The sequence below is a fragment of the Chionomys nivalis genome, chromosome 1 (genome assembly GCF_950005125.1).
Source record: "Chionomys nivalis chromosome 1, mChiNiv1.1, whole genome shotgun sequence".
NCBI classification, from domain to species: domain Eukaryota; kingdom Metazoa; phylum Chordata; class Mammalia; order Rodentia; family Cricetidae; genus Chionomys; species Chionomys nivalis.
Genome location: NC_080086.1, coordinates 164770866 through 164788034, shown reverse-complemented (window position 1 = coordinate 164788034; position 17169 = coordinate 164770866). Strand labels below are relative to the sequence as shown.

Here is a 17169-nt window from a genome sequence, read left to right as displayed (position 1 = left end):
TCGAGACCAGCCTGGTCTGTTCCAGGACTGGCTCCAAAGCTGCAGACAAAAACCCTGTCTCAAAAAACCAAAAAAAAAAAAAAAAACAAAAAAAAACAAAAAGAACTGTTGGCGACTGTGGACCCCCCTGCCTGCTGGAGTAAACAACTTGTTTTCCTATCCTTTCAGCTGCTCTGAGCAAACAACTTGTCTTGCAGCTGCTCTGAGCACCAGACTCTCAGGAGTTCCTGATGGCAGAGAAGTGGTTTCTGGGGGGAAGGGGCTTGCAGCTAGCTGAGAGTAAGGGTGTAGAAGGAGACCCATGTCTGTGTGTCTGTTTCAGTCTCCAGCCCCTTGCCCAACCAACTCACATGAACCGTGTAGCACGTGGCGTGTAGAGCAGGCATAGCGCTACAAAGAACTCTAGAGCTGTGGCAGGGAAAAGTAGGTTTTCCCCAAAGAATTGTTAGATTCATCACTGTTTTTCCCTTACATAGCTTCCTCTTCACTCTTGCACGATGCCCGACCTTCATAGCTGCTGAAGCTCAGCAGCCACCTCAAAAAAAATCTGTTGATTTTGTTCCCCAAATGGTCGAATCCTCAAGGACTCTCCACTGGCTCTCTTGTCTAATCTAGCAGGAAAATCTGGATTCCAACCCTCCGTGCAGCTTCTGCAGCCCTCCTACCCTTCTTCTTGTGTTTCTTTGCCTTCCTCTCTGTGCCAGGCTGGCACCGACTTTGTATTGTGAACACACGGAAGGATTCTCACGAGGGTTATCCTCAGGTCAGACCTTGTGCGACAGACATCTAGTGACTCCCCACTCCGTAGGTCTATGCAGATGAGACGCGACTATCTACCCTGTCTCCGTCTTTCCTCCAGTCACGGAAGTGCTTGGCAGTCGGTCATTCAGTCAAAAGCTAAATTTCTCGGCCTCCCTTTCAGCTAAAATGGCCACGTGATAAGCACTGGTCATTGAGATGTGAGCAGATGTGCTACCCATTACGTCCAGTTTCTTCAAAAGTAAACTGCTGCCTTTGGCTTCCCATCCACAGTCGCACTGACTGAGAACTGGTGACAAGTGACAAATCCTTTGTCGTTGGTGGAATGCCACACCCTGATGGCAACAGAGCCAACCTCCTAGCGTGAATCCCTAGAAGACGGTGTGGAACCCTCTACCTGACTATGCCGCTTATCTCCCTGCCTGGATCTGGGCAAGACCCAGAGGCGGCACACTTCTGCAACAGTCCAGACAGGAAGCACCTCAGTCTCTTCTGGCCACTCAGTCTCTGTTCCACTTCTCAAGTGACCCCTGGAGAGGGGGAGCAGCAACAGCCCACCTGTAAATGTGTCAGCACGGCTGTGCTCCAGGAGACTTCTTGTGGACTGGTGGCAGCCCAGGTTTGGCCTCTGGGCTGTAGCCTCCTGACCCTTGAAGTGGCTATCAAGGGGTAAAAAACCTAAAGTAGGTTTTCTTCATTTTTAAAGAATTTTTAAATGATTTGTTTAACTTTATTTTTATGTGCATTGGTAGGAAGGTGTCAGACCCCCTGGAACTGGATTTACAGACATTTGTGAACCGCCATGTGGGTGCTGGGAATTGAACCCAGTCAAGTCAGTGCTCTGGAACAGCAGTCAGTGCTCCTAACCGCTGAGTCATCTCTCTAGCCCCCTAAAGTTTGTTTTCTTAATCACTGAGTTTAAGGTATAAGTCTCTTGAATAACAATACAACAAATACCTCTATCTTGCCAACTTCAATCCAAAGGCCACCCTGATGTAAAGCATCAACCAATCCCACTATGACTGTCCTCAACCCATCCTGATCACAGTGGAACGCCTGGCACCCTAGGGGAGGAAGCATCCAGACCCAAATTTGTTGAGACAGGGTCTCAGCAGAAAGTCTTGACTGGACTGGAACTCACTTACAGACAAAGCTAGTCTCAAACGCATATAGATCTGCCTGCCTCTGCCTCGCAAGCCTGCTGGGATTAAAGGTGTGCATCACCATGGCTGGCTTGCTCATAGTACTCTTGCCTGCTACTTAAAATGAGAATCAGGACCTACCTCAGGCATGAAAAAAGGGTCGCTCTGGACCAGGAGTACTGCCAGCTCCTCCTGGTTAAGCCCAGAAAGTTCATGATTCTTCAGGACCTGGAAGTTCTGTTCCGAGAGAACTTCGTGAGAGTATTTGCAAAGGTTCCTGGAAGAAAGAGGGACAGCTGTCAGCATCTGTGCTTCACAGAAGAAAGGGGGACAGCTGTCAGTGTCTGTACTTCACAGAAGAAACGGAAGAGAAGGCAGCCACAGACACACGATGGATGAAGGAGAAATGGAAGGAAAAGAGCCACAGACACACGCGATGGATGGAGGCCTGGGAGAGGGAGGAAGGCATCTTGAGTTCCAAAGTTCCAAAGGGGAAGAAGGGATTACCAAGATGATGAGGATGGGGGCAGGAAAGGGCATTGGGAGAAGGGAACAAGTAAGAAAGACCAAAGTGTGATGGCATGGACATACAAAAACGCTATAATGAAATCCTTTGCTGCCAGGTGGCAGTGCCGTGCACCTTTAATCCTAGCACTTAGGAGGCAGAGGCAGGTGGATCTCTGCCAGTTCAAGGCCAGCCAGGTCAACAGAGCAAATTCCAGGACAGTCAGGGCTGTTACACAGAAAAACCCTGTCTTAAAAAACAAACAAACAACAAAGAAAAAATTTAAAAGAGTGGATTTCAGTGGTAGAGCACCTGTTTAGCATGTGTAAGGTAGATTTAAAAAAAAAAAAAGACTCATTTTCACTCAGCAAATATCAATAATGTATCCTTCAGTAATTAACATAATCAATCCTGCAGAAAAAAAAAATACAATTTTCCAAGGTACACTGGTCCAGCCAGATGGCACAATGGGTAAAGGTAATAAAGGTTTGCCAGCAACCTGATGGCCTCAGTTTGACGTCACACGAACAAATATATACTTAAAACAAAAGAAAAAAACAAAACAACAAAAAAACAAAAGCAAAATCAAGGTCTCACCATATAATATCAGCTGGCCTGGAACTTGAAATACAGACCATGCTGGTCTCAAACTCATGGTCATCTGCATGCCTCTGCCTCAGAGGTTAAAATAAAAATAAAAATAAAAATAAATAAATAAAGGCATGTGGCATATGATTTTAAACCCAGAACTTGAGAATGAAGCTAGTCTGATCTATCTACATAGCTAGTCCCAAGCCAGCCAGGGCCACAAAGAAAGACCCTGACCAAAAACAAACAAAAACCCTAACAAGTCAGGCAGTGGTGCTCACATCTTTAATCCCAGCACTTGGGAGGCAGAGACAGGCAGACCTCTGTGAGTTCAAGGCCAGCCTGGGCTACAGAATGGAGTGAGTTCCCGGACAGCTAGGGCTATTACACAGAGCAACCCAGTCTCAAAAAGCCAAAACAAACAAACAAAAACACAATAAATAAAATACTAATGATGATGATAAAAATAATGTTTACCAAACAACTGAATTAGAAAGGAAGGGAAGGGAAGGGAAGGGAAGGGAAGGGAAGGGAAGGGAAGGGAAGGGAAGGGAAGGGAAGGGAGAAAGAAAGGAAAAATATTAGTCTTTAAAAGTCATTCACATGGGCTAGAGAGACAGCTCAGCCAGTGAAGTGCGTGCATGTCTTGTATTTATGACAACCTGGTAGCTTGTGTGCAGTTCCAGCACCGGAGACGTGCACACAGGCAGAACCATCCCTAGGGCTCGCTAGTCAGCTAACTCAATCCCTTGATGAGTTCCAACGCAGTGACAAACCTGTCTCAACACAATAGGACGGACAGCACCTGAGGAATGACGCCCTACACAAGCATGCGTGTGCATGTGTGTACACACACAGGTCACTATCAGCAATGTTATTAGGTACAGCCTTCAGATGTACCAAAACCTTTAAAAAAAAATTTACAGACACAACCTTGATGCCACTGAGTCCTTGAACTCCAGCCAGCCCTCCCAAACACTTCGCTTCAAGGAAAGAAAAGGGAAGGGCCGCGCCCGCACCGCACCCCCCCCCCCCCCCCCCCCCCCCCCCCCCCCGCCTAGCCATTTTCCCAGACACACCCTCACACCCTTCCCTAAGTTTCCCCACCGCTAGCTAACCTTGGCTTCCAGGGTGTTTCTGGCACTCTTTGATAAGGGTGACCTGGCTCTGCTAACTTTTGGCTTCTGCTCTGTGGTTTCAGATAACTGCCACCACCAGCCTCTACCCACCAAGAACCCTCAGCATCTGGGCAGAAACTCCACCTTATCGCAGACTCCTTGAGGCCACAGGGAGGATTTGAGGAGGCTGCTAAGAAGAGCTTCTGAGAAGAGCTTCTGAAGGTAATCCTTCTCCCGCCCCTCAACCCCCACACCCTGTTACAGCTCTGCCAGAGGTGCTGGAATTCCCTTACCTTTCGTTCCCATTAAGGCTCTTCTTGTTACAGATCTGACCATAACCTAGCTGCCCAGGGCCAGCGCAGTGGCTCAGCGGGTAAAGCCACCTGCTCAGACACTCCCACAGACAGACAGGTTCCACCTCCTGACTCTGAGAGATGGACAACTGTTAAGTCAAAAAGAGTAAGGAAGCCTTGCTTTTCTTTCGGGTCCAGCCCAGACATCCTGACCAGAGGCATGACAATGCGGCTCCCTCTACTTGGAAGCCCGCTCAACGCATGGATGTCTAAAAACAGGAGTCGAGTTGGGCTGGGTGTTGTTCTTGCTGCTGTCCTTCTGATGGCTCCAGTTTTACTCTTCGTTTCTCATCTCCATCCCGGGGCAAACTACTATCACCCAACCTCCAACAGGACTTCCATCTGCTGCACATCTAGTCTGGATGTGGCTAGCGCCCCAACCCCAGCAGGCCCTGCTGCTGTTTCCATTTCCCCACAGGCTCCAGGCATTCCTTCAGCTGCTTCTACAGGTTTTTTGGCTTTTTTTTTTTTTTTAAGAATTATTTATTATGTATACTGTTCTGCCTGCCTGCAGGCCAGAAGAGGGCACCAGATCTCATTATAAGATGGTAGTGAGCCACCATGTAAGTTGCCAAGAATCGAACTTAGGACCTCTGGAAGAGCCAAGGCTGAAGCCTCCTTTGGCTTTCCTCTCACCGATCCGCCCTACTTCCGGAGCCTGACACCCAGCCGAAAGCCAGGGACTGGTGTCTCCCAGGGCCTCTCAAGCCAGGGAATGGTGTCTCCCAGGGCCTCTCAAAGTGCCCCTCCGACCAGAGTCGACAGGGAAGTTGTCAGAAATGCAACCTCTGGGTCCCATCCCAGATCTGCCAGTTGAGTCTTCAACTTGTAGCACGGAAAAGAATCATCTCAATCAGAGGGTTTGTTAGCCTACTGAATTGCTGGCTCCCAAGTGATCCTGGAAGTAGTCATGGTTCCCTTCCCCACAGGGGACAATGGCTCTTGCAGGAGGGCTGATTAGAGCCTCAGGTGCCCCCAGCACCCAGACTGAAAAAGAGCTTGTTTACAATCCTGTATGAATTGCCCCGGACAATGCAAACATTTACAGAGTACGCTGGCTCGAGAGCAGATGCACGAGAAGCAAATGGCTCCTCCAGTTATGAGAAATGAAGGGTAACTTTGGAAAAGGAGCAAGGTCAGCCATGTCTCTAGAGGCAGGGGCATCTCTCAGACCCCAAGCTTAACAATAAATGACCTTTTTCCTTTGCCTTCTATCCACAAGACAAAATGTTGCTTTAACCCACACTCTCCCCAGCCGAAGTTGGCACGGCGTAAACAATCTAGCCCGGAAAACGGCTCTTAACCCAGGCAGCACGTGAACACCCACCGAGGGCTGCAGTGAATGATCTGACCCCAGCCACGCCTGGAGACTGGTGAGAGGCCCCAAGTGAGTCCAGTGTTTTCTAGGGCCAGGACTTGAGGGTTGGGCTTTTCCCCAGTCAATTCTGAGTGAGGTTCCTGACTGGGTGTTCCCGTAAGTAAACATACCAGCTGCTCAACCAAAGATCACAGTAAAAGAAAACCAGGAGTCTTGGGTTTTGATGAGAACTACATTGAAATATTCTTCCCTCAGGGACCCGAGTTCCCCTATAACCCATGGGGCTGATAAACACAGATGACTGATTTGCATAGAAAACAGAAATACAAGCTGGGTAGAAAAAAGAACCAGGATGTGTGAAAGATGCTATCTGTGTTAGTATTCAGGTGTCTGTACTGGCCTGCCCTTCAGGATACATCACCTCCTGTGAGGTCACCTCCTGTGCACAGTGCTCACTAGGACGGAGTCAAAGAACAGTTCAGAGCAGCCAAGGCTATGCAGGGAGGGAAGAAGTGGGGTTAAATGGCTGTTTCCCACGCCACATCACCATAACACTCTGGGGGTAAAGGGAACCCAGGCAACTGTCACAACATGGCAGCACCTGAAATTACAGCAGGAAGTGGGGTCAGAACACCCTGGCCCAGAGGGAGCTGAGAGACAGAGATCTGTGAACAAGGGTGAGACAAACTGGTACCAAGTGGATCTCCTAGGGATGTGGAAAAGCCCTCTCCCCCATGCCATGTCCAGCCTGGAGATTAGCTCAGGGGTTACACACTTGCCTAGCATGTATGAAGTCCTGGGTTCAGTCCCCACTACAAAACAACAACAAAAAACCCTCAAACAAGATCTCCATGCCTGTTTCATACCCTAACTAAATCTTTAAAAGTATGGGACTAGAGAGGCCACTCAGCGCTCTCACAGGGGACTCCAATCTGGTTCCTAGCATCCACATTGAGCAGCTCAAAGCCACCAGTAACTCCAGTTTCAGGGTATCCAATACCTTCTTCTGGTCTCTGTGGATTCACACACACACACACACACACCCCAAGAAACTGGCAAAATTCTTTCCTAAGATACTTCAATGTGCAGCCAGTCTCTCCCTACTCACAAATACCTGTCCTCCAAGCTGGTGGTATGCCCCTAACCTAAACCTCTCCAGTCTCTTAAGTTTCACTCCCCCCCACCCCTTTTCTTTTCCTATAAAACCAGCCGTTTTTGGCTTTGTGGCCTCTTGGTCCTCAGTGACCTTCTCCGCCATTCTCTTCCAGTCTCATCCAGATGCCTCGGGCTGTTCTCTCCCTCCTGTTCTTACAGTAAACCTCCTCCTCCTCAACCGCACCTAGAAGCAGTCACTTCCTCAGCACTTCAGAATAAACAGCCGTACTGTGTACTGCGTTTACAGCGTCTTAGGAAGCACACATAAGCCAGGGATGGTCTTAAGTATGTGGGAGGAGAGATATATGGAGGTCATGTGTAAAAACCACGCCATTCTGTATGAGAGACTAGCATACCGGAAGGCCCCCCAACCCAGGGTCTCCGAGGGGTGACTGCATATGTTCATCACGTTCTGACGAGAGTGAGGAGTCAAAATATTTGAAGGCGAATTCCCCCATTCAGCCTGAGGGCGTGAGCGTCTAAAACACTAAATTCCCTTCTCTGAAATGCTAAACAGTTACAGGCTTACTCTCTCCAACCAGCTCAGCTCCCCTGCTCCAATTTGGTTAAAGTGATGCCTGCCTTCTAAAAGCTGGCATGGTGGCACACACCTGCAACCCCAGCATATGCCTGTAACCCAGGCACACACCTGTAACCCCAGCACACGCCTGTAACCCCGGCACACGCCTGCAACCCCAGCACACAAGGTGTTTTCTTCTTTTTCTCCATCTCAGTATAACACAAAAGCACGAAGGATGTGTGGTCACACTGCTGTGTGGAGCCCCAGTGGAGCGACCGGCTGGTGCACAGTACCTGCACATTAAAATGCTTGCCGCTGTTTAGATTTTTTTTTTTAATCATTGAAGTATTACTTTTTTAAAAGTTTTTTTTAATTTATTTATTATGTATATAGTGTTCTAGGCACCAGATCTCATTACAGATGGCTGTGAGCCACCATGTGGTTGCTGGGAATTGAACTCAGGACCTCCGGAACAGCAGTCAGTTCCCTTAACCTCTGAGCCATCTCTCCAGCCCCTGAAGTACTACTTATACGGAGTTTCTTAGTTCATTTTTGCAGAACACTGCCGACACTGAATGTCAAGTTTGATGGAAGTAAAATGAAACAAATCTGAAATAGAACAGATTCCAAAATGGTTCTTCTGGCCTGCACCCTGCTTGGTTACCAGGTCGCAGAAAAGAGCAAACGTGCCTTGAAGGCCTGAGGATGTGCTGTCTGACTTTACAGACAGAAAGAACTTCCCAGGAAGGCCAAAACCACGTGCCACTTGCTCAGCTAAAACACAAGCTCTGAAAACACTCCGCCTGAACAGAGCAAGGCCGGCCCCAGAGAGAGGCCACACTGTGTGACGTCACTGAGAGCAAAGGGCCAGAGTACACGGAGGGGGGATATGGGGGAGGGAAATAACCGGCCTGAGGGCGTTTTCTGGGGTGATGAAGTAAGTGTTCTGGATTTTGAGGGTGGTAGTAGTTGTGCAACCATAAAACAAAACAAGTAAGCCAAGAGTGTGCTTAGTGATACAAAATTTAAAAAAAAATGGCTTTAGCTCAATGGTAGAGCACTAGCTGGCAAGCGCAAGGCCCTGGGTTCAGTCCTCAGCTTCAAAGAATTAACTATTAAAAAAAAAATTAGCAACAGGGGCTGGAGAGATGACTCAGGGGTTCAGCTGCTCCTTCAGAAGTCCTGAGTTCAATTCCCAGCAACCACATGGTGGTTCACAACCATCTGTGGTAAGACCTGGTGCCCTCTTTTGGCCTGCTGGGATACATGCAGGTAGAATGAAAAATCTGTATACATAATAAATAAACTTAAAAAAAAATTTAGTATCATCTCATAAAACTTAAGGTAGTTCTATAAGGAAGATGTGCACAAAGAAACAATCAAAATAGTCAGAGATTATAATTTACTAGCAAAAGAATTAAAAACAATGTCCATTTTAATAATGAGGGAAGAAAGCTTTATGCCTTAATAAAGCAGAATAGTCCCTCTAAAATCTGAGGTCTACAGCAAAGCTGAAGGTCCATATGAAACGCCTACACATAAAAATATATTTACTATATATACATATATGCATATATAGTAAGTCAAGCTAAGAATCTATTGAGTTTTCCCTCCTATTGTGACAAATTCTGCTCCATAATAACCAAGACAGTTATCATGAATGTGAATTCCGAATACTCAAACTGCACAATCTCAGAGTGGGAGACAGCAGCCCTGTTTTCCAGTTCCAGTCTACCTGCTACTTCTCTCCTTAAGGTCTCCCTACACCCACGGAACTGACAACCTGAGGCAGTGAAGGCATCAGGCTGTATAAGCCTTTTCTTTCCCCATGTAGAAAGACGCAGGGAGACATATGTAGACTCCAGAAACGTGAGTGAGAATTCCATGGGCCCAAGGACCCCAAGTGTGGTGTAGGCACGGAGAAGGCGGTATTACAGGTCTGAGGTGGGCGTAATTCCTTGATGCTATGTGGCCTTTTAAAATTAGGTAGGGATACAACTTGGCAAAGACCAGAACCAAGGCCCATAAAAGCTCAAGGCAAAAGGAGAATAGGAAATATAGCTGGTGGAGCAGGCTGAGCAGACAAGAGCAAAAGAAGCAGGAAGAGCCATCCTTTGGGGACCCGAGGTTGATTTTTAAGTCCCCCTCGATGTCAATACCCATGTTAAATTCCCTGATGTAAAGGGTACAGCATTTACGTGTAGCCGGCACACACCCTCCCGTGTGTCTCCTTGAGATAGCTCACAATTCCTGATACAATGGAAATGCTATGTAAATACTTGTTCTACGGGGATTGTTTGGAGAACAATGATTCCGTTTGTCCCCCTGCATATTTTCCATCAGCAGCTGACTGAATCTGCAAATCCAGAGTTTACAAATACCCTAGCCCAATCTCACCTGTCGGTTTGTAGGCGTGGAAACAGGCAAAAGAATGGGACTGAAGGATGAACATGAATAGGCTCGGGCCTCCCAGGGCTCTTCATTACGTAAGAAACAAGCAAAAACTTTGAAAATAGAGACAGACATTCTACATCCCTTCTACAATGTATTGTCACTGTGTGTGAGCACTAGTGTGTAACGTGTACGGGAGCACAAGCGTGCCAATGCGTGTAGAAACCAGAGGACGACTTTGTGGATTTGATCTCCTTCCTTCGGTGGATTCTGGGAATTGAATTCAGGTCATCAGGTTTGCAAGGCAAGCATTTTACCTCATGAGCCATTTCACAGGCCCCACACCTAATCTAAGTTTCAGCACTGAATACTTTAAAAGCAGGAAAGAGCCCAGAAAAAAAAAAAAAAAACACCCACAATGACAGAAACCAGAGTCACAAGACGACCTTAAGATGATCTGTTCCAACCAGTTCAACAGAAATCACGCCTGCAAGGAGAGTAACTTGAGTTAATGGAAGATCTCGTGGCACACAGCTACTAGACAGCGGAGAAGCTAAAGAGTCACACAAATAGGGTTGGCTTGTTACTTCTGCCAGCTACAAGGTACAGTGGCCTCAGGAAAAAAAAAATTGAAAGACCTCTCTCTATTCCTGTTCCATCTGATGAAGGTAAGGTTTTTATTTTAGGCTTACTTACTTTTTATCTTATCTAAGAGTAATTTGCCTACATGTATGTATGTGCCCCCCATGCATACCTGGTGCCTGTGGAGCCAGAAGAGGGTGTCAGATCCCACAAAACTGGGGTACAAATGGTTTTGAGCTGCCATGCTGATGCTGGGAACAGAACCCAAAAAGAGTAGAAAGTACTTTTAACTGCTGAGCCACTTTTCCCACCCCAAAATAGCATTTATAAGGTGTGATGACATATGCCTGTAATACTAGTACCCAAGACGCTGAAGCAGGGGGATTTTCTTGAGTTTGAGGCCAGCTTGCAAAACCTAGCAAGGCGCTGTCTTATAAAAATAAAGAAAGAAAGAAGAAAACCAAATCCACATGACTGTGCTGAACTTCATGTGTGCTCTACGGTGCACACATAATCCCCTACACACACTGAACACCTATACACACATACAAAAACAATAGTAATGTTAAAATACTTTTTAAAAGGGAAGGATTTGTGGGGCAGTAGGTGGCACAGGCCTTTAATCCCAGCACTTGGAGGCAGAAACAGGCCTGGTCTGCGGACCTCTCAGGAGCTATGATGAAGACTAATTTAGCCATTGTCTCTACGGTGCTTCTTGCATAATTAGTGTCTGTGTCACACCTGGGACTTGAATTTCAGGTTTGGGAATATCGTGTCAGCAAAGCAAACAGAAATGTCCAAACTTGAGCGCCCAAACAAGGCTTCACTGCCTACCTAGGGAAGACCTGTTGTCAACTAAAATGCATAGCCAGAAGCACTACAAAAGGGAAGGCAGGAACATTCGGGAGAATTTCTACCTATAAATAAAGGTACTACAGAGAAAGTGTCCTAAGACCAGCAAAAATACAACTTACACTACAAGACACAAATACAGTATATCATTGTGGGGGCTAATGACTAGCTGGCCCCATTAGCCAGAATCACTTATGCATGTCAGGTTTTAGAAGACAAAATTCTCTAAGAGTTGCTAAAGGCAAAATACTACAAAGCAAACTTGGTGGGGTTTTTTTGTTTTTGTTTCCTTTTTAAAGTTGCCTAGACTTTGAGGAGAGTCTAGGCCTGGAGAAATGGCCCGGTAGTTTTGAGCACTGGCTGCTCTTCCACAGGACCTGAGCCACCCCACGGTCTGTGGCTACAGTTTGGGGGGGGGGCGGGGTTGATGCTTCCTTCCATCCTCAGAGGGTACCAGGCACAAGGAAGCGGTGGGCGTGCAGGCAAAACACCCACACACATAAATAAACACACTCTGTCCGGGTACGGTGCGCGCGCCTTTATTCCCAGCACACTCTGGAGGCAGAGGCAGATGGATCTTTGTCAGCTTGGGGCCAGCCCGGTCTATACAAGCAAGTTCCAAGAAGAAACACTGCTCCCCCCATAATGAGTTCTCTGGAGAGTCTATCCCTACCCAAACTTGAACAGACAAAATAATCCCTCTATTATATATAATTTTCAAAATACAGCAATGTGCCGCTTCTGAGCCAGCCGGTGAACTTAAAGTGGTTGTTTCAAACCAGACAAAAATAATAATAACAAAACTCATGGGGCTGGAAAGATGGCTGGTGAAGAACATTGGCTGTTCTTCCAGGACCTGGGTTCAATTCCCAGCACCCACATGGCCACTCACAACTGCCTGTAACTCTGGTTCTAAGGGACCCTAAAACCCATGGCAAAACACTATTGCCCATAAAATAAAAATAGAAACAAAATTGATAAAACTAAAAATTCTAAACATGTGTGCAACACCGGGCGATGGTGGCGCACGCCTTTAATCCCAGCACTCGGGAGGCAGAGGCAGGTGTATCTCTCTGTGAGTTCAAGACCAGCCTGGTCTACAAGAGCTAGTTCCAGGACAGGCTCCAAAGCCACAGAGAAACCCTGTCTCGAAAAACCAAAAAAAAAAAAAAAAAAAAAAGTGTGCAACAAACTGAAAGGCGGTTCTAAAAACATATTGGCTATGTATCAAAGTAATTACAGATTATGTCTATATAGGTGTTTTATTCAGAAAAAACAAGTTAGACTAGTAAGGCAATCAGGAGACTTTGAATATCAAATTACCTGATAATAATAAAATAATTGCTGGGGGGCTGAGGATGTAGTTGCACTGGTAAAGTGTTTTGTTGACATGCACAAGGTCCTGAGTTGAGTCTCCAGCACCTCATATACCCGCTCCGGTTGTGCCAACTATGTATTCCCAGCACTTATGTGGAGGTATGAGGACCAAAAGTTCAAAGTATCTTTGGCCTAAGGAGGAGTTCTAAACCAGCCTGGAACACAATGAGACCCTGTTTTAAGGGAGGGAGAGCAAGACTTGTTTTGTTTTGTTTTTTTCAAGACAGGTTTTCTTTCTTTTTTTTTTTTTTTTTTTTTTTGCTTTTGTTTTTCGAGACAGGGTTTCTCTGTAGCTTTGGAGCTCTTGTAGACCAGGCTGGCCTCGAAAAAGACAGGTTTTCTTTACGTAGTTGTGGCTGTCCTAGAACTTGCTTTGTAGACCAGGCTGGCCTTGAACTTACAGAGATTCCTCTGCTTCTGCCTCCCACATGCTGGGATTGAAGGCATGCACCACTACCAATGCTAGAGACACTTTTTTTCTTAAAAGTGATCATTATACTGTGAGAATACTAATAAAACACAGTCCTCGTCTGTTAGAGATACTTAATACTTAGGAAGTATCACTGGGATTTGCTTTAATGGAAACCACTGGGGCTGGGGATGGAGATAAGAATACTCGACACAAGACAGGCCATATTTTGAAAACTGTTGAATCAAAGCGATGGGTACATGGAGGCTCTGCTGTCTCCCCTCTCCTTTTATTTATTTATTTTTAAAATATTTATTTATTTATTATGTATACAATATTCTGTCTGTGTGTATGCCTGCAGGCCAGAAGAGGGCACCAGACCTCATTACAGATGGTTGTGAGCCACCATGTGGTTGCTGGGAATTGAACTCAGGACCTTTGGAAGAGGAGACAATGCTCTTAACCTCTATAAGCCATCTCTCCAGCCCTTTATTTTAGTTTTATGTTTTGTTTTGTTTTGCTTTTCGAGACAGGGTTTCTCTGTGTAACAGCTCTGGTTGGTTGTCCAAACTCACTGAGATCTGCCTGCCTCTGCTCCACTCCCCCCTTCCCCAAGGCCAGCATTAAAGGTGTGCACCACCTATCAACGCTTTGAGAACCGTAGAGAAACTCTGAAATGTGTAAAACTAAAAGCCAACACTCCAGAAGAAATTCTCAGAACAGGCAAGGACAGAGAAAAGACTCACAAAGGGATCTAACCCTGTTGCCATTCTGCACAGTGCTAGAATGTTCTTTCTTTTCTACCCCTAACCACTTCCCTTCCTCTTCACTCGCTTCAGTTGCAGGCTAAACCTAACTTCCTGTGAGTCAGAAAGGATTTCACGCTGCTGCATCATAACATAAAACATTTAAATAAAAAACTAAATCTTTGCACTTGGGAGGCAGAGGCAGGTGGATCTCTGTGAGTTCGAGACCAGCCTGGTCTACAAGAGCTAGTTCCAGGATAGGCTCCAAAACCACAGAGAAACCCTGTCTCGAAAAACAAAAAAAACAAACAAAAAAAAAAAAAAAAACACTAAATCTTTGAAGCACCTCTTCAAATATCCCACGAGTCAAATGAATTCTTGCTCCAAACAATTTGAAAAATATTGCTCCATCCATTGAAAACCTTCCTCTTTGTATGTTTTGATAAACACATACTGGAGGTAACTGAAGTTTTGATTAGTAAATGGATAATAAAAAGTTTGGTGATCATGCTGTTTCCAAAACAGGGCAACATTCAGCTTTTTAAAGTGTGCAAAATCCTCTACCCAGAAAAAAATAACCGAGTAGAAGTGTGGGCCTGAAGGGAAAGACCTGCAATCTCAACCTCTTGGGAGTATAACAGGAGGAACCCAAGTTCAAGGGCTATGGAACAAATTTGAGGCCAGCCCGGGCAAGTTAATCAGACTCAGGCTCGAAAAGACTTTTTAAGGTTTGTCTAGCATGCAGGAGGCCCTACTATATCGATCTTCAGTACTACCACCATCACACACACACACACACACACACACACACACACACACACACGTTTGGAAAGAAGATAGCATTAGAACCATTCATTACCTCTGTAACACTCAGAAGTGCGGCCCAGAAGAGGAAAGGGCAGAAGGGATGAAAAATTATATAAACTGGACAAAAGTCGAGAGTAAGGTTGGAGAGCCTGTTTGGAGGGTGTTTGGTCCCATGTGACCAGGGCACTGGTTTCCCAGACGCGGGAGATGGAGACGCCGGATTCATAGCACAGGCCTGTGCAGGGGAGGGATATGCGTTTAGAAGCTGTCTAAGAGATACGACAGAGGAACCCAAGCGAGCGATCCCTCTCAGAGAAATTTGGAGACAAAATTTGGAAGACAACTAAATAAAAGACTTGATTTAAGCCTTGGAAACGCCTACAGCTACTTAGGAAGCGAAAAGAAATCAAGTATGAACAGAAGCAGCTGCCTGAGACATTAAACCACACTTCAGTGCAGTTTGAGAGAATGGGTCGAAAAAACGGGTTGGTCACTTGTGCGGACCACCACGCAGAGTAGGCAGGGAAGAGTGGTGGCCACTACATCTTTGGTAGTCTCAAGGAGGGGCATTCTAGCCAGGTAGTAAGAGAGGAACGTGGAGAGTCTAGGAGTGGAGGGCCACAGTGGGCCCCGGGGTTGGTGCACCGGAGACACACGATAGTGCACAGCACCGCTGGGGTTCTGGGGTGATCACAACACGCCGGGATAGCAAGGAGGGAAAAGGTAGAGGAACAGCCTAGTCTCTGCCGGGCAATAGCGCTTTAGCCCAGGGCAGCGGTTCTCAACCTGGGGATCGACGACCCTTTCACAAGACTCGCCTAAAACCGTCGGAAAACACAGTTGTTTACATTACGATTCATAGCAGTAGCAAAATTACTGTTATGAAGTGGCAACGAAAATAACTTTATGATGGGGGGGGGCGGTCACCACAACGTGAGGAACAGCATTAAAGGGTCGCACCATTAGAAATGTTGGGAACCACTAACCTCGGGGTAAAGAGGAAAAGGGAGAGAGGGAAAGAGGAGTAAGCGACATCCTCCCCCAGGAAGCAGCCCCACCGTCCCCGCTTAGACGGGCTCCCCCAGGCCCGGTGCACTCACCGCGGAGAGTGTGAGTAATGGCACCGGCCCAGCAGGTTGAGCTTGCAGAGGTGCAGGCTGTCGCAGGGTCTCTGGCAGATCTTGCGACGGCAGACGCGGGCTCGGGTGGTGGCCACCACCGACCGAGTGATCCCGGCCTGGCCTCCGATCTCCAATAGCACGAAGCGATCCGGCCCCGCCGCCTCCAGCAGCTCGCAGAGCTGCGCCTCGGGGAGCGCGATCTCATCGAGCAGTTCCTCCAGGGTCATGCGGCCCCCGTGGGCGCACAGGATCTTGGTGATGAAACAGCACACCCCGGGGTCGGCCATGGCGCGCAATGGCTGCCGCTGCTCTGGTCGCAGCGCGGGACACGACTTAGCCGAGAATCGAAACTTACGGGCGGCCCCAGGGGCGGACGCGGGCGGTGCTGTTTGCGGAGCAGAGCGGTTTCGCTTTCCAGCTCCGGCAGTGGCGTCGCGGCCCTACCTTACCAGGAAGGTCCAGGGGTCAGATTTAGAGTCCCCGGCGCGGGAGAGTGAATGGGAAGAAAGCCAGGCTACGCAGGTAGGTCTGCAGGCGCGACGACACCCTCGGGTCCAGGATAGACGTAAGATCCCCACTGCCCGGGACTGCGAGGCTGCTACCAGGAAGAGAGGAAGTAAAGATGTTCTTGGGACTCGGGTGGAGTTTTGATAAGCCTGAAGCGAGTGACGCATCCTGGGGGGCCCATTGGCGGGCGTCCTCAAGTCCGCCCCACCCAGCTCCGGAAAGAGCTGATCCTGGTGAGCGCTTCCTCCAAGCTGGGCGCTCTGCCGCCGTCGTCAATTCTCGCAGCCACCCTAGGACGCGGATGTTAACCGAACTTGCACTTGCGGAAATAACTTGAACGAACAGGTGGAGCTCGGACGACACCGAGTTTCTCAAAAGTCTGTTCGGGGCCTGATCGCGCTGTACCAGGTCTGGGACTATTACGCACTTTCTACGTACCACCGAGCTCCTCTTAGAGAGCGGTGATTGTTACTCTCCCTCGTTCCTGGCCTTCCTAACTAAAATCGCCAATTTTGCTGCCCCAAGTCAACTGCTTAATCATCCCTGACAAGAAGCCACAATCGGGCATGCTTAGAATATCCCCAAATATCCTCCTCCCCCGCTTGGAATAAAGATGATTTTTAAGATAAACCTTTTAAAATGCCGTAGAGGCAGAAAGAAATATTTCCTAGATTTCCACTGAGGAAAGCAAAGGCTAACGAAATTAATCCCACAGGGAGTTTCCAGAAGAGTCAGCTGCTCCAGGCCAATAGCATTAAAAAAAAACTCAATATATCCTTCCAGACTCTCCTGTTGAAATGCAAAAAAATACCTGTCTGCCTTCCGCCCCCTCACCTTTTATTTAGGACAATTGTCTTTTCTTGGATTCATCTATAGTCTTGGCTAATTTGCAGGCCCCTAAAACACTAGATCCAAATTG

The 17169-nt window shown here is 47.3% G+C and overlaps 1 protein-coding gene across 1 annotated transcript in view; it reads right to left on the bottom strand.

Moving 5' to 3' along the window:
• The window catches only part of Zc3hav1 (zinc finger CCCH-type containing, antiviral 1), a 44240-nt gene extending 27745 nt beyond the window's left edge, over positions 1–16495 (bottom strand). Inside the window, 2 exon segments of the mRNA XM_057778848.1 lie at positions 2043–2178; positions 15723–16495. Coding sequence (XP_057634831.1) covers positions 2043–2178; positions 15723–16030 — 444 coding nt within the window. The 5' untranslated portion in view covers positions 16031–16495.
• Between the last annotated feature and the right edge of the window lie 674 nt (positions 16496–17169).